Here is a 26,919-nt window from a genome sequence, read left to right as displayed (position 1 = left end):
AGGAGGCCTTTGAATCATTGTCCCTGTTTGGGTTTCCATGTTCAGCAGTTTGTTGAGAAACTCCCACAACAGACTGTGAAGACTTAGCGGCAGTTGGTTCTGCATCGCTTGTCAATTGTGCGGTTTGATTCTGTTGATCCGTCATGTTTGTTTCTCCGTGAATGTATGGTAACCAATCTGCGTTTAATGTTTGCAAGAAATTTAGTCGGTCGGCTTCGTACCGTTCAAACAATTCAGAATCACGAAGAAAATTTGCTCGCTTTCGGTTAAGAATGCAAAGAGAGTCGTCAAGTTTCAGCACCTGTTTATAGATGGTCTTGAGTTTGCTTGCTCTATCGTTGTTTCTGATTAGTTCCTCGCCTTCCTGAATTTTTGCTTTGATTTGTTTTTCGGAGTTGCTAATCTGTCTAAGCAAAATGTCCTGACTCTGTGACGGAGTCACTGCGTTTGTACTTTGGGACTGCAGCTTGAATATCTACAGTACCTTTTGTTTAATTGCTTTAATTAAGCCTTGCTATTCAACTTCTAATGCACTTTGCCTAATTGGCTTTGCGTTGTTGAATTGCTCGTTGAGTTTTGTTCTCGTTCGTCGATGACTTCGTCACTTCGACTGTTGGGTTGGACAGCAGTTTATTCCACTGTCCGGGTCGGCGGACCAAATGTAACGGCTGCTCTCCTTGTGTTTCACAAAGAAAGTTTTACACCGCCCAGTTCGTTCTGAGTGGTTACAAAATCTGTCCGGATACTTCGTTTATGCAGTTCGCTTTTGTAACTGTATATCCGCTCTGCTGTACTTACCGTTGCATTAACTATTTTAGTTCGTAACTATTCGCTGATCTTAGTTTTTTCAACTATCAATTCGAACTGGATTGCTACAGATCACACAATACGGGATCTCTTTATGTATACCAGTTCAATCCGATAGAAAAAACAAATCGAAGACAAAGATATATGTCTAAGACCTGTTTGTGCAAAAAAATTTAAATTTAAACCTAAGTTGGCTTTTGCTGTTTGTACTCACAAGTTGAGAATACCAGAAGTTGGGGTTGTAACAGTTGAATTTCAGCTCCAATAATTCGTTGATGCAAGACACAGTAACAGAATTTACTGCTCAAGAATAATATTTTGAATACAAGACACAGTAACAATTTACTGCTCAGGAATATTTCCAGTTCAAGACACAGTAACACGTTATTTACTGCTCAAGACAATTTGTTTTTGCAATATTTTGCTGAGTTATACTTTCAGCCGTTTTCTGCGGCTACTACGTTGAGTTCTGTGTGTTGCTGTTATTTCCCCCTTTTTCTCCTTTTTTCTCACGTGACAAACTGTAACTAGAACTAGAACTATAACTATAACTATTAAATGACTAAGACAACAGAAAGTGTTTTGTTTCTATTTTCCCCGCCTATGCAAGCTTGTTATTCCATAAGCTCAGCTCCAACATTGTATGATATTATTCAATTTTCATTTAACATCTTTGTCGCCAGATATGAGTGAAGTCTCCATCGAAATAGCAGCGCCGTTGTTATCGTGAGTAGATGTTTTGAGGACCAAAGACACTTTATTCCACGGTACGGTTTCAACTTCTTTTTGACCAGCCAGTTGAAAAAAAATGATGAATGAAGAACAGAAAAAGATTTATTCAGGAAAACACCTCACTTCCTCTGTTCTCCATTTTCTAAAAAGTTATATCCAATTTCATCTATTTAGCAGCTTCGGTCAATGCCATTAAGGGTCAAACCAGTGACTTAATCACGTTCGTTTGCCTTTCTAATGTCAACAATCTTTAGTTTTTATCAAACGTAGTATAGTGAATACTATTTTTACAGAAAAATACTTCACCTCTCCATTCACCCCCAATCTATCTATCTATCTATCTATCTATATATATATATATATATATATATATATATATATATATATATATATATATATAATACTTTACAGCTATAGAATTTTCTATTGCATCTTCAGTCTAATCCATTCAGGGTTTTGATTTTATTCTCATATCTAGTATCCTACTTTTTTGTTAAATACAAAACTAATTTTTTTTTTTCGTAGAAAGCCTGACCTCCCTCATTTTCAACCTCAATTGATTCCACTGTTTTTATTTGACTAAATTAGGCCACTTTCTCCTTTTTTTACGTCAGCTATTTTATCTCTATTGTACATTAGCAGTTCATATTTAAAAAACAGTTACATAAATTCAAAGATCCTCCATGCTGATTGGGCAAAGCATATTGACCTTGGTTGTAAATATGTCACCTTGCCAACCCGCATCATTGAAATTTAAGAATAATTGCTGAAATAGTTCATTCTGTTTGGTCGTCCTTGACTCAATGGAAGAATTTTTTGCCAAAGAAACAAAATAGCCAAATGCGGGAACAGTTCCAACGTAGCTCTTTGTGCAAGATGTCCCTCAACCTTCACCCAGGATACCTCTAACTTTAATAAGAAACATACAGTACACCGAATGCGTTGAGTACCTCAAATCAAGATATTTGGATGAAAACTGATGTTTATAATAATTTCTTTATAAATTTGATTCTTACTAAGGTCATTTTAGTAAGGGCAGGTTACTTTCACTGCCACTGTGTTGAAGGTTTCTTGTAATAAAAACTTCCGCGGCTGATGTGAACAGTGCCTTCACAGCGGCTACCACTACTATGGCAGTCAATTTTTCACAGAAGCGCATTTGCTCCAAAAAACTCTCGGCGAGACAGATTTTAAGAAGAGTCAATTTTAGTCATGATGAATTTAACCATGCATGGGTGCAACACACTAGATATCTTTAACAAAAAGTTGCCGACATAAAACCATCCAGCCAGAAGGTCAAAATCAAAACCTTTTTCGTACTTACAATTGAATGTACAAAAAATCACTGAGTCACATTGCCGAAATCAGTTTTCGGATTTTTGAGGGAATTATGTGCTTCCTGCGTGTATGCTTGGGTTTTCTGAAAAACTTCAGTCGTTCCTGTTTGTTAATGCAGCCCAATAAATTGACTCAATTGAATTATTTTTAGAGAATCAATTGGAAGAATTCATTTAGATTCCTTACGGTTTATGATGCTCTTTAATTGAAATTTCAACTAGTCTATCGAGTTTAGAGTAGTTTCTATTGTGACTTCGGGAAATATTCTGAAATCAGAAACGTTGTGACAGTCATGACGTTATGTTCTTCTCTTCCCGCTGTCGTTCATAGTGTTTCTTTGTGTAGTTTGAGTTTTGGTGATTGTCAAAAATTTGGTGAATATCAAACATTGAAAATTATAATAGGTTACAAGATTGAGAAAATGATTTAAAGTTTCCTTAAATTGTGAAATTAATGGCAAAACGTCTAAAATTTGATTGCAAAACCTGTGAAATTTTAAAAATAAAAAAGCTGTGAATTAGATCAAAAGTACGGGTTTCAAATACATTAAAACTGAATTTCAACTACTTTAGAGTTGATTGTTTAAAACAACACGCGTGGAGTGTAATTACTTTAAATCTTGAAAATTTACTGACGTTTAGAGCGTGAAATCTAATGACACGTTTCTTGCGGTAATTTCAATTTTTTGTTGTAAACTTACGTTTGCTTGCTTATATTGTTCAAAAACCGGTTATTAAAATTAAAGTAGACATTGTTCAAAAGGCTTAAATGGGAATACAAGTCTAAAGATTGGTTGTGAGATTTACTTACAAGTAAATGAAAAAAACCAAAGTTCCAAACAACAACTAATGTCGTTAGAACGAATACACAAAGTAGAATAGCTTCTGTTGCAAGACATAGCGTTTAATGGAAAAGGTGTCATAAATTCTTACAATATAGGTGACTTTTTGTGCTTAACTTTGTGAAACTCCATATCAAAACCAACATTAGCACCAAAGAGGTCTTGGAAAAATGACTTTTTACGTACTAACAAACGGGTTTGCTTAATAGTGAGCTTCTTCACAAGACTTTGAACCCCAACTGCTGGTGGTTTCTTGGCCTCGGCATTCACCCTGTCAAGACGTTCAATAGCAGCTTCGGTCATCTCTGTTGCCATTTATGGGTGAAATTTTAGAGATCAATTGAAAATTTTCATTTAGTTTACGCTCATTCATAACTAAAATTTGAGACACTGAGAAGAAAAGGACAAAAGAAAGTCGACAAAAACGAACAAATACGGATGAAATTCCAAAACTCAATCATTTTTTGAGTGATAATTGTGTCGAAGCCGTTAAGACCATAATCTATTTCGTAAAAAATTAGATATAAAGTAAAGATATTTAAACATTGATGCTTTTGATTCCAAAAAAATTATATTCAAAGTACAAGAATCGAATCCCGCAAATTTAACCCAAGTGGACTAAAGAAGCTCACATAGAGTCATTTTTGACGAAAAAGCCTGAATCCTGAAAATTATGTAAAAAAAATTTAGCCACTAACTAGATCAAGCAGTTCACAACACTATTTCATCTTTAGGGGTAAAAACAGCAACCTTTCTTTTTTCAATATTTAACAAGTTTTCAGCAAAATAAGCAAAAAGTTGCTTTAAAAACCGTAAAATGTGAAGAAAACCAAAGAAATTCATTCAAATATTATCAAATTGTTAAACCTTGATAGTTCCTTGGAAAATTGAGATAAAAAAATCACTTTAATTATGGATTATTTGCTGGACATGCTATTTAATGATACATTTTTCAACTCTCTGAGATGAAAATATCGAAAGGCAAAAGTTGACTGAAAAGGACCCAGGGTCACCGATCATGCCACTTTCTTTGATTTCGTAGTAGGTCATATAAGATTCTCAAAATGCTTTTTCAGGTTATATGTAAAAAATTTTTTTTCGTTTATATGCATTTATTGGTATTAACTGGCTTCGGAGAATATTTAAACTTCAGTTATCAGTTTGGACCTAGACCTACTCTTTTTTATAGTGCCCCAATTTGCAAATGATATTGCAAGTTAGGGTATTTTGAGGGATTACAAATTATGCCGGTGATTCCTTATTAAATACAAAAAAAATAAATGTTAAAAGATTAATGAAAAATAGATGTGTGATTCTTGGTAGTCACACTTGGACCATATATGTTTCCTTTGGTTTCCTACAAGGATTGTACTAAGAATAGAAACTATGAAATCATGTATGCTCTTCGTATGCTATCAAAGAGATTTCAACCCGGGAAACCATTCGAGTACATAGATTCTCCCTATAAAAATGATATAAGTGATCCCAATAAAAACTTAAACAGTGGCGTCTTCTTTAAATTTGTTGTTCCGATCCTAAACTGGAGTCGGAACAAAAAAATTTAATGAAAACGCCCCTGTTTAAGTTTTCATTGGGTTCATTTCCATAAGCAAATATTTATAACAAGATAGGCTTATATTTAGCAATTTGACTCTCAAATATTCGTTTAATCTTTGCCATATAAAAACAGAAAAAAGTTTATTGAAAAACATAGTGGTTTTTTAGATCAATTTTTGAACTTGAAGTGAACTTGATCCTTTGTGGCGTTAGAGAAATACGAGGTAGTTTGTCCAATTTCCTGCCAAATCCACAAGAGAATTCCCGATTGGTTCCATGAAATGTTAGTGGGAAAATTGATTAACTGTCTTCAATCCCGGTAAGTATTTGCTTAAATTGCAGAAATCTCGCTCGGAAATTGCTTACATCCTGTCAATCTCTTTGGGCATTTTGCCATTTCTCAATACGTCTCAGCTGAGTAACTTTTATTTCCTACTTTTCCTAATGGAAAACTCGACAACTTGCATACATTTGCCTGAAAATACACATTTCGAAAATTTCCCACGGGTATTTCTCGTTGGGAAACATTAAAAATAGAACAAAATTGGAAACTTGCAGAGGTTTTTTGGAGGCAGCACACCAGGATAACTACCGTAATTACAAAATAGCGCAGTTATAGCAATGCTAATGAATGGAAATTGGGAATTTTATAAAAAAAAATCATGTACTACAGAAATTTGATCGTCTGTAAATTTAATAAAAAATATTTCACAACTTTTTCGGATTAATTATTCGCCAGATATTCAGTCACCATTGTACCTGATGCGTAAATATTTTTGTATTTTTGTATTTCAAAGAAAAGAATTTACTTTTTCCGGTTTACTTTATACTTCTTGTCCTTTGAGTTATGGTTAGCTTACATCAGCTAAGTAGGCAGTTCATCTTCAATAATTCACCATTAAACTTCAGTTGTGCCTCCAATTCATCTATTATAAAAACCCGTTTTTGGTAATTTCTTCTCTCAAATCTTACCTTTCCACCTTGTTCTGCGTCTTCGGACTCTTTAACACTGAACCCCTGAGCAAATTTGGCCTGCATGCCACCTGCAATGCCGATGAGAGGAAAAGCAGCCAGCAAAAGTAGAGCCAGTTGCCATCCAAACACTAGAGCAATACCCAAACCAATTGATAGACCAACGACTGCCTCCAGCGCCGCTTTGACCCGGATTCCGGTCGCACCCTGCACCAGAGAGGTTTCTTTTGCCAGCCGAGTGGTCAATACACCCACATAGTTTTTCTCGTCGTCAAAATAAGACATGTCCTGAAACAGGCAAAAATGACTAATTTTTGATCAGACGTTCTTAATCCCAGGTTGAAGTGTCGACGGCATTTTTGCGGCCAACCTGAGGGTTCGTGGTCACTAAATAATTTGCAACATTGGAGGAGGTATTATGATCGAAACAGGAGGTTGATTCCGCGCTCGAAAATCTTATCAAACAGCGTGTGAAATAAGGCTTTGTGGGTCAAAGTTTGAACGGAAAATGTTTTATGACTTGCGATGAAGTGAATAGTGCGAAAGCGGCACCTTTTTTAAAAAAGATTTGCTCAGATGCTTTTTATTTGCGGTTATCTTGACTGTTTTTCACCAAGTTCTGAGGATAACAGTGAACTGCTACAATGGGTGTCACTGGGCATAAAGATAGAGCAAAAACCATAATGACAGGGCAATTGATTAACAAAAATAATACCGATGGCAACATCTGCTTGATTGCAACTTCAAAAAAATATTTCCAGACGTCTCCGAGAACTGCAATCCTTTCATAAATGTTATTGAGGTGAGTGGTCATCATGTGTAGCCAGTTTACGATTGCTGGCAATTGTCAAAAAAGTTAGCGAAATTTAAATATTTGCAAATGAAGTTGATGGAATTCACATAGCATTACAATGCATTTTTTAAATCTATTTTGCTGTACTTTTTGACCAACGCATTCACCTAATTTTTGCAAAGATAATCATGTTTATCACCTTTCTCTCATATTTGAACAAAGCATTACCAGCCAGCGCCCCTACCACATAAAATGGCATGTTTGATCGATTATACATCTGTAGTTCAACAAAACGTATCCTGATACCTGTAAAACGAGCCTTACACTGTGGGATATTGCAACAGAGAAACTATTGTGCCAATTGGTAATTTCCATAGCTGAAGTTTGCCAGAGAAAAGCACCGATAGATTCGTAGATCTGCAGTCTCAAAAAAAATCTGCAGTCTCAAGTTGAAAAAACAGACCAAAAAGAAATTTCTTTGTTTCATTAAATGCTGATGCGTTAGATTTTGGTTCGGAGTCTGTATAACTTGCTGCTTTTGTAACTGCTCTTAAAAAACTTTTGAATAGAGCAACACCCACTCCTTTGGCATTATTTCATTTAAATAAACAAAAGAAAGTAAAATTGAGTGTTATCAAGTCATTTTTACAGTGAGGTAAACCACGTGTGACCAAGCGCTTAATCACACGACTGAACAAAAAAAGTCTCTCAATTAAGTGAGGAAAATGACGTTACCCGGTCAATCGAGTTGCATTGCATTGCCAGAGGATCAAAAGAAAATTTGGAGTGATTCTGATGTCAAATGGTTCTAACAAAAGATTGAAGACGAAAAAAAAACAATAGCAAGACAATTTGCCATGACTAAAAAACAACAAGAGCTAGAATGAACTATGAACGGATTGGGAAAACCGTTCAGTCAGAAAAATAAGATAAAAAACCAAAAAACAGTCAAAAACGCTGTCAAAATGCCGAATGTGAAAAAAACCACTAACAAGGAAGCGAATTTTGTTCACCATTTTCTACTTCTAATTTAAAATATGAGCAAAAAAAATTTAACGTATGGAAACCACTGGATTTTTTTGCTCAACTTCCTATTTCAGCGTGACCAGAATCATCACGTTATTTCGACTTAAAAAATCGAAAAGAAAGTTCCTGAAAAAATATAGCTGGAAGACTCGGGAGTCAACTGAAAGTGCATATTCTTTTAAACCGTAGACAACCGCTCAATAAAAAAGAGCCTGCTAATTAAACACACAAATTGAAGACAAATCGGAGAGAAATTACAAATGTTTGCAACTTTTTTCAGTAAAAATTTCGAGCTATGAAACCTTGAACTGTCCAATTTTATTAGTAATACCCGTATAATAGCTTCAAGTTAAATAGTAAACAATAAAAGCTATCGCCAAAAGTTAAGTGCAGAAGAAATAGACAGAAAATTAAAAGAGACGAAAAAAGGATTAATTTGATTAAAATTACACAATATTTTTTAACAAAAGCAACACAAAATTACAAGCTGTTATATCGAATGACCAAATATAGAACCAAATTAACTCAGATCAACCAAACTACTCCCCAGATGCTTTAAAAAGATGAAATAACATTACAAAACTACTGAAAAGAATCCAAGAGGGAAAATGGCAAAAATAGCTTAAAATTGAGCATAAAAGTATAATTTTGTAAATCAGATGATCAAAAAGGCCTCCGAACACCAATTTCAGCATAGTTGATTAACGCAAACACCATTAGCCAAAAAGGTTAAGTTAAGCCTAAAAAACTGCTCTGAAAAAGCCGCGCGTGATCAAATTAATTTGTCAAAAATTTTTTTACTACTAACTTTCTCGCTCTCTCTCTCAGAACAATGCATAAACAAAAACTACCATAATTTATCTAATATAGACACATCCTCTAATATAGAAGGCACCGAACTATTAAAACAGATCACCTTCTTCGAGTCATAAAAAATGACAGCGCCCAAAACAATTCAATATATTTGAAAAAAGCGAGAGGAGGCCAATACTAGCCCCAGTTATCGCTATTACTAAGATTTATTTGTCTTCTGTCTAAAAATTCCCCAAATTAGCGCAATATCAATTATTAATTGAAAGTAGGTGCGCTGGCTAGTTATGAGAATAATGAAGTCAGTCAATATTGAGTTACGGTCTGGGAAACTGACAGATTGCTGACATGATAACAAAATTTTCTTCTAAATGAAAACTACGTTGCAAAAATGAATATGAAGAATGCATTCAAAATTTGAAAACTCCCAGTCTTAATCGGACGGATATTTTTCACGATCTTGTAAAATTATTGAAAGATTGCGCATGATTTTGCAAGATCTTGCAACTTAACCGTCCGATTTTACAGCATACCTGTCATTAGTATAAAATGTTTCAAACACATACCTGTCTGAGCATGGATTTGAATGACTTGGAACGCAGTCTCTCGGTGAGGCGGGACCCGGACTCTCCGAGGGCCCAGGATTCTACGAGGAGTGAGATGCCGATTATCAAACCCAGCATCACAAACATCATCGACCAGAAGTTGGCTTCCTTCTGCATCTTGTCTATTGAGAGAACAAACACCTGTAAATTGTGACAAATGGGTCTCATATTGAGATTTATAAGACTGTTTACAAGAGTTTACTGAGGAAAAACTAACTGCATAAAATTTGTAATTATCATGATTCATTTTTAATTTGATTAATGATCACCGCATTCATCTGCATCAGCTCTCCCGGGTTGACCACCATAAACCTTTCTTGGCAACCATATCCAAGCCATATATGGAGTTTATGGTAACTTGGCAACCATATAGATGACCATGCAAAAAAAATCAACATTGCTCAAAAAGCTCTTAAAACACCCATATAATGTACTCTGAGTGGAGAAAAACTCATCAAGACGCTTGAAAAAAAATTGAAGTTCAGGCTGTCTTGGGAACCATATCCAAGACCATACACATTTATGGTGCCATAAAAGACCATAAAAGTCAAAGTCAAAAAATACAAAAAAATTACAGAGAACAGCTTAATTAACATCTTCTGACTACATTAAGCGTTCCAAAAAAGCAAATTAGGTTAGTTCGATTTTTTATTTCTTGCAAACCATATCCAAGACCATACACATTTATGGTGCCATATAAGACCATAAAAGTCAAAGTCAAAAAATACAAAAAAATTACAGAGAACAGCTTAATTAACATCTTCTGACTACATTAAGCGTTCCAAAAAAGCAAATTAGGTTAGTTCGAATTTTTATTTCTTGCAAACCATATCCAAGACCATAAATTTTTATGGTCTTGCATATGGTTGCCAAGAAATCCATGACTTTTCAGATTTCCTAAGGAGTGTCTAAAAAACTTGAAAACTGGCAGTACGTAACACATTTTTGGTAGAAGAAGGCATATGTTTACCTCAGCAATATTTGGAGTTCTCAAAAAAAAAATAATAGAAGAAAAGATACGAAACTACTTTAAAATTTGGCACAAATACATTGTTTCTAGAGCCAAAATCAGTAGTAAAAATATCGACCACTCTTTTCACAAATAAAAGGCCATACTAAAGTGTTTTTGCGGGCATTTTGATCAGAAGGTTTAATTAGTAACGGAGATCTCATTCAATTACACAAAAATAAGCTACTGTTCTTCCTAATTAGGATTTTTTTTAAATTGATGTTATTATAATTTGTTTTAATTCGCGGAGTGTGATAAAATGTGCTATAAATGCTGCAATAAACATCTGGAGCTATAATATGCGGCCTCATACCTATAAGATTGTCACTTTTAGCATTTTGTTACAATGGACTTTGATATGATTGCCAAGAAATCCATAAATAAAACAATTTTTAATAAAGATCTCCTTTTCATATGTTTATGTTGTTGTCCCAAAATTGTCCTACAATGGCGTATTCTGCCAGTGTTGTTTACTTTTTTAGTATTTTATAAAGTTTATTTATTAAGAACAATCATCTTTGTTTTTTTGTCTAACTTAAACAAAAATATAAAATAATTTTCAAGAGTTTATAGTCGTTTATCGTAATTTACATGGATCGTTTGGATGACACATCTGTTTTCAATAGAAAAACTATGTAAAATAAGAGATTGCTGATAGCAGAAAGCATATGTTTACCTCAACACCATGAGGAATTCTATACAAGAAATAATAGAAGAAAAGAAACGAAACGACCATAAAATTTGACACAAATACATTGTTTCTAGAGCCAAAATAAGTAGTAAAAACAACGACCACTCTGTTCACAAATAAAAGGCCATACTAAAGTGTTTTTGCGGGCATTTTGATCAGAAGGCTTAAATAGTAACAGAGATCTCATTCAATTACACAAAAATAAGCTACTGTTCTTCTTAATTAGGAGTTTTTTAATTTGATGTTATTATAATTTGTTTTATTTTGTGGAATGTGATAAAATGTGCTATAAATGCTGCAATAAACATCTGGAGCTATAATATGCGGCCTCATACCTACACGTCAGCAATTTTTACTCTCTTGTAAGCGCGATATCTTATACGAGAAAAGAAAAATGTTTGTTGAAAAACAAGAAGTGAAAAATTGAAATGCATCGCTTATCGCATTAGGGCTCAACGAGATACTTAAACTTGTCTCGTTTCCAAAGTTATTTGGTGTGATTTTGCAGCTAACGCCACCCGAGAATTTCAATTTGTTTAATCAAAGTCCCAGAGGGAAAATTCTCAAATATCACGGTAAGTAATTGCTAATATGTGAAATAGCCGCTCGGAAATTACTTAAATCGTGTCAATTCTGTCGGGAGTTTTGACAATTCTGATTATTTGACAGTTGGGGAACTAGTATCAGGTACATGACCAAAAATGGTTTTGTTCTTCAATTATTAGCCAGGTATGGTGTTCTGCTTTCAGTGCACACTGAACACGCCAGTTTTTGATTTTAATAAAAATAAACAGTTCAAGGTAAAAAAAAAATAAATGGAAGCAATAGTTTGAAAAATTTGAATGTCAAATATTGGAGATTTTTTACTGAAGTTTTTTGTAGACTTTATTCAAGCGCTGATGTTCTTGCAAAATATTTCTTCTTTTTCCAGTTGATTTCTCCCGTGCATCTGGTGAAATCCACAACTGGTATATGAGGGGAAAATGCAACCAAGATGTTTAACTTGCAACCAGAAAGATCAAAGCACGAGCCCGAATTAATCGGTATTGAATAATGTACATAATATAAAATTTATTAGGAATTGTCTTCTAAAACATTTGCGACGAGATGCGTCTTGAAAAAAGATCAGAGAAGACATCAGCCACATCTTACACAAAAACTTAGTTCTTACTTGATAAAATCCCCCTCATTAGGAGTTATTTGACCATAGTTTTATAGTGCGAAATTGCATTCATTTGTAAATGAATCTCACAACCAATCTTTATACATATACTTTTTATTATACCCTGTTCATTATACCCTGCTTACATTAAATTTATTTGCCGGTTTTTGAAACACATAAAAGAGAAAAAATTATGCAAAGTTCTAAAAAAATTTAAAAGTACTTACAGAACCTTCTCAATAGATTTCACGCTCTCGGCTTAATTTTATTTAGAAGATTTAAAGTATTTATATTCCACGCGCTTTGTAATTAAAACCCACCATTAAAGCCTTTAAAATCCAAACATAATTTATTTGAGTTCACAATTAGCGTTATTAACTACCCATGGCCTAGATACTTACAATTTTTAATGTAATCAAATATGTACAAATTATTGCAATTAAATCTCGTGACTTTTTGTTTTTTTTTCACAATTATTTTGCAGCAGGCATGGTGAATTTTAAATAAATGGGATTATTAAAAATTTTTACAAAGCTACGTTTTGAAGTGCCCAGAAAACTTGGTTACTAAATTTCATGTGAATTTTACTTTCGAAAGATAGCAAAGAGCCTTCAGAAATTTGAAAGAGTTTTTCACGCCCCCCCCCCCCGGGAGGGCAGCAGGATTCGTTTAGGGTCAAAACACCCATTGCTTATCAAATCTTATGCAATCAAATTTTGCTTCACATCAATATATTAGCTTCACATCAAAAAAAGTTTAAAATTTCTGTTATATTATTTTACACAACTAATAAATCTGAAAAAATTTTGCAGAGAAAGGATTACCCAATCATTCTATTTAACCAATTAATAAACTTTTTTGTCACCAACAGACCAATATTTGTAGCACCCACCAGTAACCACAAAATCACTTGAAAAAATTTATTTTCCATTGCTACCTAATGTTTTCGAATCCAATATAAAAGGCTTCGTAATATGTAGATTTCAAAATATAATGGTTTAGGCTACTGTGTTTTTATAGAAACCAGATCACTTGAAGCGTTTCGAAGTTGAAAAATTTTGCTCAATGACATTTGTAATTGAGACATGCCAAAAATAACTTGGGTCAGAAAGAATCAGAAAAAAACTCCCATTTGTTTTTTTTATTCAAAGCATATGACCACATTAAGTTGTCAGTTTCATTATTTCCCAATTAACAAAAAAGGTGACATCCGATCAAATACGATTATAAAGTTCATTGAGCAGAAGTTTGGTCTCTTAAAATGTGGCACCAGATCTTGAACACTAGCGTTTCCAATTAATTTCAAGGTCAGGGCAACTTTTAATCGATGTATAAGTTGTCATATAGATCTTTCACCAAAATTTTAGGAAATCGGAATTGTTAGTGATAATCTTCTCGAGTTATGGAATTTTTTTCGTTGCACGTTGGATTAAATACGACTAACAAATATTTATTTTAAAGTTTTCTGAATTTGGAGAGTTGATCGTCATATTGTAACAAAAATGAACGAACAATTTTTTTCAATTTTTTTTTGAAATTCATTGGTCAAATGAAACTACTAAGGCAAAAAAAATGTCAAAATTGTGTATTTGCTCACAAATTACCATTACTTATTGAAAAAACTAACAACTTGCCATAACTAATTATTTTAATTTACTGCTTTGAAAGAATCAATAAAAAAACGAATACCAATTACTACAAACTGATCAGTGCTTTCTATTTTCACGGAAAAAAACTGTTAACTGGTAACAATTAAAAACTAAAAAAATCATCCCATTGATCAAAAAATATATCCTTTGTCAGAATCGCCAATGCTCAATTAGAGAAGTAAGAACCCTCAATAATTTGACCGTAACATTTCAAATTGTCAGTTTTCACCAATAGCAGAAAAAATAACCGGATCAGTCAATTCTCTATTATTCGATCAAAAATTTTGTTTTTAAAAATGATTTTGTTTAAATTGGACTTTAAGTGCACCAATTTTGGGTAATTTAAGCCCTGGTTTGGAGAAACCAAGTAATTTTTTTTTCGGGCAATCAACATTTCGTTAAAACAGAAGCCTTTTAAAAATAAAGATGAGAATATTTACTATTTTTTGCTTCTGAAGTCCGCGAACTAAATAGAGGCCTTTATTTTGTGGATAAATGTGTCTATTTGTTCCACTGCTTACAATTTTTTGATAAATGGACAAAATGTATAATAACATACATTTGTATATATTGCATAATTTCTGAAGCTTTTGTTTATCTAAGAAAAACGCAAAATAATTGAAATAAATCAATCCAAAATTTCTTCGCTTCTTGATTTTTTCCCAACTCTTTAAAACTAATCATTAAAATTTTACGCTCAGAGGGTTGCCTACCTTCATGATTTCGGCGAAGAAGATGGCAAACATTGGCATGGTGGCCTGGCCTATGCTGGCGAAGACACAAGCTATCATGATGAAGATGACCTCTGGCTTGTTCAACTTCAGAATTGAGAGAAAGCCAGGCAATTCTCCCTATTGTAAATACAGAAAATGATGAAACCATACGTTTGCAGGTACACACAGATGCAGGTACTCACACGTAATTTATCGGAGTTGCAAAAAATCGATCACATCTGATATTGTTTTCAAATCCTTAATTGCAAATAAAAAACGTAACAACATCCTGAACCAATTATCCTGAAAATATGGGTTTGAGAAGTTTAAGATTTCCGTGTTTCAGGTTTTTAATTGGGTACATTTATAGGTCAGCAGTCAAAAAGAATTTAGAGGAACAAAAACTATTTACAGCAGGGTTGATAGCAGCTTCTATGTTGACATTATCTTGTTTTGAACTGAATTTGACAGCCGTTGATTCTCCTTGACCACCACCAGCAGAAGAATTTTCTTCCTCATTTGAAGTATCATTTTTGGTTTTAGAATTTTCATCATCTGAAATAAAAACCATTAGCTATTGAAATTAACACCGTTTTTGATGATCTATAAGATGGCAGCATTGAAATCTATGATATGGAGGTCGTAAATCAAGATTCCTGATCATTTCCTCGTCAATGACTTTACAGATCCCACTGATTGTGAAGCGTTCATATATAAATATCTGACAAATTTCTGACAAAGTTGTCTTATCAGCACTTATTGGACACCAGGGTCGAGCTTTTGCAGCAAAATAATTTGAGATTTGGGGAGAATGGCGGTGAAAACAGTTTGCTTTTTTTCTCTTTAGTATTTGCAATTCTTTTTGTATTTAAATCAGATTCATTCTACAAAATTGTGAAAAATATTTTTGTAGGTGTCAGGACAATTAACACATTTCCATTTTAACCGATGGCATTTTACCCAACCTGTCGTTTTTACCCAAAACCATTTACCCAATGCCAACTTACCCAATTCATCCTATTGCTAAATTTACCAGAACGATCACTTAGCCGAGTATATAATTAAATGGCCCGTGGGACTTGATATCAAACCGTCACAACCAAACAAGGTATTATATTGTCCACAAAAAAGTTTTAAAACAACCTTGTAATAGCGACTGCTAATTAGTAATCGGATAATTGAACGAAAACATCAAAGAGCATGGGGTAAGTTGGTATTGGGTAGAATGGCATTGGGTAAAATGGCAGGTTGGGTAAAATGGCGTAGGTTAAAATGACATTGGGTAAAATGGAATTGGGTAAATGGTCATGCAACCATTTTTGTAAGCTTTCCTATTTTTATCAGTTTAGCTGCGGAATTTTAATTTCACCATTTAACATTCGGCACCAAATTTGCAAATCTTAGAACCATTTAACGCATTCACTGAAATTCTCACTTCTGTTTAACCAATGTTTAGTGTCGCTACTTTGACCCGGATAATGCAAAATCTGACTAAAACTATGTAAAGCATTCTATGTAGAGTTGATCGCAATATACCGCTTACACTTCTCATTGCGAACGATTTCAAGAGGGTTTTCTTCATTGGTTTAGTTCCTCAATTGGTTTAGTTCCTATGATTTTTTCTCAGACATTTACTTTTTACATAATATATAATGCGCCATATATATATATATATATATATATATATATATATATAAATTTAGCTAATATTATATATATATATATATATATATATATATATATATATATATATATATAACGTATACCTATAAATATATATTTAAAAAACGCATTATAAACATTATGCGTCATTGTATCACATCGTCAAGAGGAAGCTGGGAGGTTTTCCCCCTTCATTTTTGGCCTCGCAATTTTTCAGGTAGCATCTGTCAAGTTGTCCTCTTCTCAAGAGGAAAAATGAAGTAAAAAAGTTTTTCGACTTTGACGGGCTCCCATATTATACCTTGACTCCAGAGCTAAAGCAGAGCAACTCCAGAAAAAATACTTGAGCGCAGTCAAATATAAGTAACATATATGATCGTTACTGATACGTTTTGCATTTGATATGTCTTGAAACAATACTGTATTAAAGAAGTGAATCGCTTGCAGATTTAAGGTGTGAATGTTTGCGAGACCTTTCAAAAACTTTACGGGGTTACCGCTTCTCTGACGTCAGTTACTGGGTAACTCACCTCCTTTAGTCTTGATGCTCTGTGCAGTGATGAGGTCTGAGTAGATTGCATTGAGTGACAGTAGCTGTTCATGCGTGCCAACTTCCCGTATCTCCCCTCCCATCATCACCACTATCTTGTCCGCCTCTTTTATTGTGGACAATCTATGTGCGACAACTATAGTCGTCCGACCAGCACGAGCCTAAGAAGAGCAGCAAAAGTATTTGAACATTATCATGCTGGTGACCCAAGTCACATCTGCTACATTGCATGACCCATATTCTGCATTGGGCCAGTGATGGAATTGTAATACATTGAAAAAACTCCTGATCAAACTTTGTGCGACCCAAGTTATGCATGGTGTGCTTTATTTATTCGAAATTTTATGACTTAAAGTCTTTTTTTATGATGGCATATTGTTACGAGTTTTTTCATGTTCAGATTTCTTACTTCAAATGTCACAATCGTTATTTTGTATAGAGCCAAAACCTTCAGATTGTGTTGAGGCGTATTTGAAACCAACACGGCTACTAGCATCACCAAGACATTTTTGGAGTGCAAGGAAGCAAATTAAAAACATAGCCGAATTTGGGATGAACCCAGAAAGGGCCACTGAAAGTTTTGCGGCGCTATTTTCCATGCAGATAATTTAGCTCGAAAGAAACCACTAAAAACATAATAATTTGAAAAAAACACAACTGCTAAAACACACATAACCGCGCTTGATTTCGTCGTGTAGAGAGGTTTGTAAACTCAATTCAAAATGTTGGCTATAAATTTACACTTTTTGGCTTTACCATTTTTTTCTTTCCAGTTTCAAATCGAGAATAAATTGAGACCAAATTCAGACCCATTCGAGACCAAAAGAGCAGAATCGGTTAGTTCAATTTGCGTCGGCTATAAACTTATATTTGTTTGGCTTTACAAACTTACTTTCCAAGTGATGATCGAGACCAAATCAAGAACAAATTGAGACCCAATCGAGATCAACAGTAAGTCAACGCCTTAAAAAATTAATCAAAAATAGGTCTGCAAAACGAATACATTAGCCGTAAAATAGTCAAAAATAGGTTCAAAAAACGACTATACTAGCCGAAAAATAGTCGAAAATTAGTCAAAAGTAGGTCGGCAAAAGGACTATATTAGCTGATAAATAGTTGAAATTCAGTCGAAAATAGATCCGTAGAAAGACTATATTACCTGAAAATTAGTTGAATATAAATCCAAAAAACGACTATATTAGCCGGAAAATGCTGCAAAAAAAGACGAATAAGAGATAAAGAAAGGTAAAATGTTTACAATTTAGTTTAATAAAAATTCCAAAATTATATTTTTTTCATTTTTTCTTTATCGTTGGGAATCAAATTTTGTAAAGTGAGCACATCAGAAAAAATACTTATCGCGACTCAATGCTTTTCAAAAATACCGACTTTCTGCCTAAACTTAAAGAAAATTAAAGTTGAAAACTAAAATTTCCCACCTTTATTTGATGTTTTCTTAAATATTGCGCCCAATTCTTTTTAAGGGCCTTCACAGGTTACGAAATTAGTTCCAATGAGTAACGATTGCATTTTTGACAGATAATAAAGAACATATAATGACTGGTCAATTGATAACTTTGAACATGTACGAAACTTTAATAATCAAATTTTTTTAAGGGAAGCAATTAAATTCCCGGGTCGTAAAACTAGAGCAAGCAATCGATTTTATGGAGATTTTTTTGGGCTAAGACTACAATTTGCCAAAATATGGGGTATATTTAAAGAAGCTTGCAGCTACGATAGCAAGCAAACTTCATACCTGATTTAAAGTGACTTCAGAATTTTCTTATTTTCTCGCGACCAATTTTTAGCCAATCAGAATTGAGCAAAATTTAGCTTTGCGAAAACACAACTGCTAAAACACACATAACCGCGCTTGATATCGTCGTTTAGAGAGGTTTGTAAATTCAATTCAAAATGTTGGCTATAAATTTACATTTTTTGGCTTTACCATTTTTTTCTTTCCGGTTTTAAATCGAGATCAAATTGAGACCAAATTCAGACCCAATCGAGACCAAAAGAGCAGAATTGGTTAGTTCAATTAACATCGGCTATCAATTTATGTTTGTTTCGCTCTACAGTTTTTTCTTTCCAGGTCAAAATCGAGACCAAATAAAGATGAAATTGAGACCCAATCGAGACCAAAAGAGCAAAATCGGTTAGTTCAATTTACGTCGGCTATAAACTTATATTTGTTTGGCTTTACAAACTTACTTTCCAGGTGATAATCGAGACCAAATCAAGAACAAATTCAGACCCAATCGAGATCAACAGTAAGTCAACACCTTAAAAAATTAATCAAAAATAGGTCGAAAAACGGCTATATTAGCCGAAAAATAGTCAAAAACTGGTCTGCAAAACGACTATATTAGCCGGAAAATAGTCAGAAATAGGTCCAAAAAACGACTATACTAGCCGAAAAATAGTCGAAAATTAGTCAAAAGCAGGTCGGCAAGAGTACTATATTAGCTGAAAAATAGTTGAAATTCAGTCGAAAATAGATCCGTAGAAAGACTATATTAGCTGAAAATTGGTTGAATATAAGTCCGAAAAACGACTATATCAGCCGGAAAATGCTGCAAAAATAGACGAATAAGAGATAAAGAAAGGTAAAATGTTTACAATTTAGTTTAAAAAAAATTCCAAAAATGTATTTTTTTCATTTTTCCTTTATCAATGGAAATCAAAATTTTTAAAGTGAGCGCATCAGAAAAAATACTTATCGAGACTCAATAATTTTCAAAAATACCGACTTTCTGCCTAATCTTAGTGAAAATTAAAGTTGAAAACTAAAATTTCCCACCTTTATTTGATTTTTCTTAAATATTGCGCCCAATTATTTCTAAGGGCCTTCACAGGTTACGAAATTAGTTCCAATGAGTAACGATTGCATTTTTGACAGATAATAAAGAACATATAATGACTGGTCAATTGATAACTTTGAACATGTACGATACTTTAATAATCAAATTTTTTTAGGGAAGCAATTAAATTCCCGGGTCGTAAAACTAGAGCAAGCAATCGATTTTATGGAGATTTTTTTGGGCTAAGACTACAATTTGCCAAAATATGGGGTATATTTAAAGAAGCTTGCAGCTACGATAGCAAGCAAACTTCATACCTGATTTAAAGTGACTTCAGAATTTTCTTATTTTCTCGCGACCAATTTTTAGCCAATCAGAATTGAGCAAAATTTAGCTTTGCGAAAACACAACTGCTAAAACACACATAACCGCGCTTGATATCGTCGTTTAGAGAGGTTTGTAAATTCAATTCAAAATGTTGGCTATAAATTTACATTTTTTGGCTTTACCATTTTTTTCTTTCCGGTTTTAAATCGAGATCAAATTGAGACCAAATTCAGACCCAATCGAGACCAAAAGAGCAGAATTGGTTAGTTCAATTAACATCGGCTATCAATTTATGTTTGTTTCGCTCTACAGTTTTTTCTTTCCAGGTCAAAATCGAGACCAAATAAAGATGAAATTGAGACCCAATCGAGACCAAAAGAGCAAAATCGGTTAGTTCAATTTACGTCGGCTATAAACTTATATTTGTTTGGCTTTACAAACTTACTTTCCAGGTGATAATCGAGACCAAATCAAGAACAAATTCAGACCCAATCGAGATCAACAGTAAGTCAACACCTTAAAAAATTAATCAAAAATAGGTCGAAAAACGGCTATATTAGCCGAAAAATAGTCAAAAACTGGTCTGCAAAACGACTATATTAGCCGGAAAATAGTCAGAAATAGGTCCAAAAAACGACTATACTAGCCGAAAAATAGTCGAAAATTAGTCAAAAGCAGGTCGGCAAGAGTACTATATTAGCTGAAAAATAGTTGAAATTCAGTCGAAAATAGATCCGTAGAAAGACTATATTAGCTGAAAATTGGTTGAATATAAGTCCGAAAAACGACTATATCAGCCGGAAAATGCTGCAAAAATAGACGAATAAGAGATAAAGAAAGGTAAAATGTTTACAATTTAGTTTAAAAAAAATTCCAAAAATGTATTTTTTTCATTTTTCCTTTATCAATGGAAATCAAAATTTTTAAAGTGAGCGCATCAGAAAAAATACTTATCGAGACTCAATAATTTTCAAAAATACCGACTTTCTGCCTAATCTTAGTGAAAATTAAAATTGAAAACTAAAATTTCCCACCTTTATTTGATTTTTCTTAAATATTGCGCCCAATTATTTCTAAGGGCCTTCACAGGTTACGAAATTAGTTCCAATGAGTAACGATTGCATTTTTGACAGATAATAAAGAACATATAATGACTGGTCAATTGATAACTTTGAACATGTACGATACTTTAATAATCAAATTTTTTTAGGGAAGCAATTAAATTCCCGGGTCGTAAAATTAGAGCACGCAATTTTATGGAGATTTTTTTAGGCTAAGACTACATTTTGCCAAAATATGGGGTATATTTAAAGAAGCTTGCAGCTACGATAGCAAGCAAACTTTATACCTGATTTAAAGCGACTTCAGAGTTTTCTTTTTTTCTCGCGACCAATTTTTAGCCAATCAGAATTGAGCAAAATTTAGCTTTGCGAAAACACAACTGCTAAATCACACATAACCGCGCTTGATATCGTCGTTTAGAGAGGTTTGTGAATTCAATTCAAAATGTTGGCTATAAATTTACATTTTTTGGCTTTACCATTTTTTTTCTTTCCAGTTTCAAATCGAGATCAAATTGAGACCAAATTCAGACCAAATCGAGACCAAAAGAGCAGAATCGATTAGTTCAATTAACATCGGCTATCAATTTATATTTGTTTCGCTCTACAGTTTCTTCTTTCCAGGTCAAAAACGAGACCAAATAAAGATGAAATTGAGACCCAATCGAGACCAAAAGAGCAGAATCAGTTTGTTCAATTTACGTCGGCTATAAACTTATATTTGTTTGGCTTTACAAACTTACTTTCCAGGTGATAATCGAGACCAAATCAAGAACAAATTCAGACCCAATCGAGATCAACAGTAAGTCAACACCTTAAAAAATTAATCGAAAATAGGTCGAAAAACGGCTATATTAGCCGGAAAATAGTCAAAAACTGGTCTGCAAAACGACTATATTAGCCGGAAAATAGTCAAAAATAGGTCCAAAAAACGACTATACTAGCCAAAAAATAATCGAAAATTAGTCAAAAGTAGGTCGGCAAAAGTACTATATTAGCTGAAAAATAGTTGAAATTCTGTCGATAATAGATCCGTAGAAAGACTATATTAGCTGAAAATTGGTTGAATATAAGGCCGAAAAACGACTGTATTAGCCGGAAAATGCTGCATAAATAGACGAATAAGAGATAAAGAAAGGTAAAACGTTTACAATTTAGTTTAATAAAAATTCCAAAAATGTATTTTTTTTCATTTTTCCTTTATCGTTGGAAATCAAATTTTGTAAAGTGAGCGCATCAGAAAAAATACTTATCGAGACTCAATGCTTTTCAAAAATACCGACTTTCTGCCTAAACTTAATGAAAATTAAAGTTGAAAACTAAAATTTCCCTCCTTTATTTGATGTTTTCTTAAATATTGCGCCCAATTCTTTTTCGGGGCCTTCGGAGCTTACGAAAACAGTTCAAATGAGTAACAATTGCATTTTTGACAGATAATAAAGAACATATAATGACTGGTCAATTGATAACTTTGAACATGTACGAAACTTTAATAATCAAATTTTTTTAGGGAAGCAATTCAATTCCCGGGTCGTAAAACTAGAGCAAGCAATCAATTTTTTGGTGATTTTTTTAGGCAAAGACTACACTTTGGCAAAATATGGGCATATTTAATGAAATTTGCAGCTACGATAGCAAGCAAACTTTAAACCTGATTTAAAGCGACTTCAGAGTTTTCTTATTTTCTCGCGACCAATTTTTAGCCCATCAGAATTGAGCAAAATTTAGCTTTGCAAAAACACAACTGCTAAAACACACATAACCGAGCTTGATATCGTCGTTTAGAGAGGTTTGTAAATTCAATTCAAAATGTGGGCAATAAATTTACATTTTTTGGCTTTACCCTTTTTTTCTTTCCAGTTTCAAATCGAGATCAAATTGAGACCAAATTCAGACCCAATCGAGACCAAAAGAGCAGAATCGGTTAGTTCAATTTACATCGGCTATAAGTTTTTGTTTGTTTCGCTCTACAGTTTTTTCTTTCCAGGTCAAAATCGAGACCAAATAAAGACAAAATTGAGACCCAATGGAGACCAAAAGAGCAGAATCGGTTAGTTCAATTTACGTCGGCTATAAACTTATATTTGTTTGGCTTTACAAACTTAATTTCCAATTGATAATTGAGTACAAGTCAAGAACAAATTGAGACCCAATCGAGATCAACAGTAAGTCAACACCTTAAAAAATTAATCGCAAATAGGTCGAAAAACGTCTATAATAGCCAAAAAATAGTCAAAAATTAGTCAAAAATAGGTCCGCAAAAGGACTATATTAGCTGAAAAAAAGTTGAAATTCAGTCGAAAATAGATCCGTAGAAAGACTATATTAGCTGAAAATTAGTTGAATATAAGTCCAAAAAACGACTATATTAGCCGGAAAATGCTGCAAAAATAGACGAATAAGAGTCAAAAATAAGTCCAAACAAAATCTATATTAGCCATAAGTGTATGTATTTATGCATGTATGAATGTATGTATGTATCTATGTATGTATGTATGTATGTATGTATGTATGTATGTATGTATGTATATATGTATGTATGTATGTATGTATGTATGTATGTATGTATGTATGTATGTATGTATGTATGTATGTATGTATGTATGTATGTATGTCTGTATGTATGTATGTATGTATGTATGTATGTACGTATGTATGTATATATGTATGTATGTATGTATGTATGTATGTATGTATGTATGTATGTATGTATCTATGTGTGTATGTATGTGTGTATGTATGTATGTATGTATGTATGTATGTATGTATGTATGTATGTATGTATGTATGTATGTATATATGTATGTATGTATGTATGTATGTATGTATGTATGTATGTATGTATGTATGTATATATGTATGTATGTATGTATGTATGTTTGTATATGTATGTATGCATGTGTGTATGTGTGTATGTGTGTATGTATAAGTGTCTGTCTGCAAGCAATGATGGATATCAGTGAGATACGACACTTCATTTAATCTAAGCTTTCGAGTTTATATAGTTCTTCTGCAGTTCGGTGAGTTAGTGTTCAATTCAATTTTTCGGTTTGGCTGAAATTTAATTTGATACCATGTTTAGAGTCGAAAACAAATTTCAAAGAATGAGCACATCCAATTTATCTTTGACATCTTCCATGCAGTTATAGTTCATTATTTAATTCAAAAACTTTGCTAACTTAAAACTATTTGAAAGTTTTAAAGATTTTTACGCTTCTTGTACTAGACGTGCTGTTGCGAAGGTGCGGATGGAGTGAAACTGATGAAAAAACTAATGGACTTGAAATGTTAAATTAAAACTTTCAAAATACGTGAATTGTTAATTTAAACTCAAAACGAAATAACGATTTTCACTGAGTGGAGAAAACTGTTGTAAAAATAGATTTAATGGAGTTTGCGTAGCTCAATTTTCAACCCATTTATTTGGCTTTTTACGCAATTAAAGTCCATTTTTCAACTGAAATAAATAGATCTAAGAGGATTTAATTCATTAAAATGAGGCCGTAGAATGGATTGTGTTGATAACATTTTTTTAAAACGAAAACCGCTATAAAATCGACTTTTAATTCAATTATTCCAATGCGTATTAACATGCATTACTGTTAGGATAAATACTTATATGTCCCAAATTATCAAATTACCAGCCATCATGTGCTTTTTTTTATCTGTCGAAAATGCAATTGTTACCCTTATAAACTGGTCTGGTTATCTGTGAACGCTTGTATTAGGCGCAATATATAGGAAAACTTGAAATATATGAGGGCAATTTTAGTTTTTGGCTTTTATCTTCAAAACAATTTTGCAGAAAGTGGGCATTTTTATAGGGTATTTTTTGATGAGAACAAGAAAAGATTACTCCTCCAACACTAGGTTTCAGTGAACACTGACCTGTAAACCATTTGACGGGAAAATGAAAAAAAAAAAATAAGAAACGCTGAGTAATTCTGGCAGCTGTTTTTTGTTGTTTTTCTATCCACTACACTGTTGCAAGACCACAAAATTTTGGACTTCTTGAGCTATGACAATGAGCAAAAACGAAAAGACTCTCGAAGAAAAAGCGCCATCCTGTTGGTAAAAGATTCCACATAGGTTGTATTGTCTCATTGTAAAGGAAATCATAACGCCATCAGCACAATGCAAAAAAGGACTCCTATCATGCTGAGAACTTACTCTTTCACCAAACTTGTTATCTATAACAAGAGTGGGGCTTGATTTTGACGTAATCCTGATTAAAAAAGAGCAATTTTGTAATTACTTTAAGAAGATTAAAAAATTTTTACTTAAATTACGTAGACCATTAATAATTTCGCCAAATTTCTTCTTCTTCACAGCTAAATGAGATTTTAAGATTTTACTGAGAGTGCGGTAGGATAAAAGCAAACCTTTTGCGCATTTGTTATAAAGATTGTTTATTTGAAATCAAAAAAAAATTTTGCTCAAGTTTTAATATAGCAAAAGAATTTTAGTAACTCTTAAAAACGCAAACAGAACTCGAATAATCTTGCTGCCGAGCAGTTCTTCATAATATAACTAAAATTGTTAAAACAGATCACAGACTTCAATCAGACTGTATTTATATTTTGAAAAAAATTTAATGTATTCATATTATCTTCCGTTCTTCACCTCTGAACAAATCGATAAAATTAGGTTATATAAAAGTTTACAATCTTTTCGTGATTGACGCTGTTTTTTCTAGTTGGGAGTTCAGACAAAACTTGAGCTTCTGTCAACACAGATTTACATCAGTTTTTTAAGATTTTTTTTTCGGAACTGAAATCAAACCAAAGTTTTAAAATTCGATCCAAAATATCAAAACAAAAATGCTAGAATTGACGTAATCAAGAAGAGATTTACAGCAGTTTAGGTGACGGTCCCAGAGAAAAGTTTTTCTTATCGCAGTTACTCTCGTATCGTAATTTTATCGGAATTATTTTCATTCGTAATATGTTTTTTATCCTTTATTTTATTTGTCGACAAGTCTGTAAGTAGTTTTCATTCAATTAGCTAAAAAAACATAATAAATCATACTTGCTTGACTAATTTGATCAATTGTGGACTTCACAGCACAAGATTTCAAACTATATAGGTTTAACTTGCTGAGACATTTTGCGGGACGGTAATGTTGTTGAGGTTTCCACAAAAAGACTTTGAAAATCATCAATACTGTTCTAAATTGTATTTTTTAGCCTTGATTTGAGAATCAAATAAGCAAAGAGAATCAATTTAATAAACGACAATAAAGCAATTTCCGTTTTAAAACATTAAGTTTTGCATCCTATTATACTCGGCTTCTTTTTAAGTATTGGGGATGAAAACAGTGGTCTTCATTTTTCTCTAGCTGTTACAAAAGGTTTTAGTTTGGTTTTCCTTTTTGAATCAATTAGTTAAGTTTCTTCGCTCATTAGTCGTCTCGCCAAATTTTATATATTTAGTTTGTCTGCTTTTTATAGCGAATTAACACGCTATCAAACTGCGCAAACACAGAAGCAATTTTTTTTGCAAAAAGAAACTCAGTACCATTCAAGGACGTCCTTCAAAACTTGAAAGGAGCCCATGTGTTGTATGACCGAAATCAACTGCTATTTTTTGTACGCTTGCCGTGTTTGGGTTGCATCAATGTGAATTCTTATGAGACTTTTTTTTTTGCTGCAGAGATCAAAAGCTTTATTGAACTGAGATATTTTAAGTTCCATAAAAGACATGACATTATTTGGTACGATCTAGCAGAGGTTGCTAAGAATTGTATATGATATGGTAAAGGATACTAACAATTACATATGGTCTTTGATTGGTCCGTTGATTACTAAGAT

At 33.1% G+C, this 26,919-nt stretch overlaps 1 protein-coding gene across 1 annotated transcript in view; it reads right to left on the bottom strand.

The window, feature by feature from the left end:
• LOC142334663 (ATP-dependent translocase ABCB1-like) overlaps positions 1 to 26,919 on the bottom strand; it is a 119,632-nt gene that overhangs the window by 34,506 nt on the left and 58,207 nt on the right. The window contains exons 12-16 of the mRNA XM_075382876.1: positions 16,898 to 17,078; positions 15,118 to 15,260; positions 14,706 to 14,843; positions 9,443 to 9,622; positions 6,248 to 6,535 (exon numbers count right to left, since the gene is read on the bottom strand). Of these exons, the coding sequence (XP_075238991.1) occupies positions 6,248 to 6,535; positions 9,443 to 9,622; positions 14,706 to 14,843; positions 15,118 to 15,260; positions 16,898 to 17,078 (930 nt within the window). The remainder of the gene's footprint in view (positions 1 to 6,247; positions 6,536 to 9,442; positions 9,623 to 14,705; positions 14,844 to 15,117; positions 15,261 to 16,897; positions 17,079 to 26,919) is intronic.

This window comes from Convolutriloba macropyga, chromosome 2, assembly GCF_964194025.1.
Source record: "Convolutriloba macropyga chromosome 2, txConMacr16.3, whole genome shotgun sequence".
Lineage (NCBI taxonomy): Eukaryota > Metazoa > Xenacoelomorpha > Acoela > Convolutidae > Convolutriloba > Convolutriloba macropyga.
The sequence above is the reverse complement of the archived record's forward strand: the minus strand, read 5'-3'. Positions and strand labels throughout refer to the sequence as shown.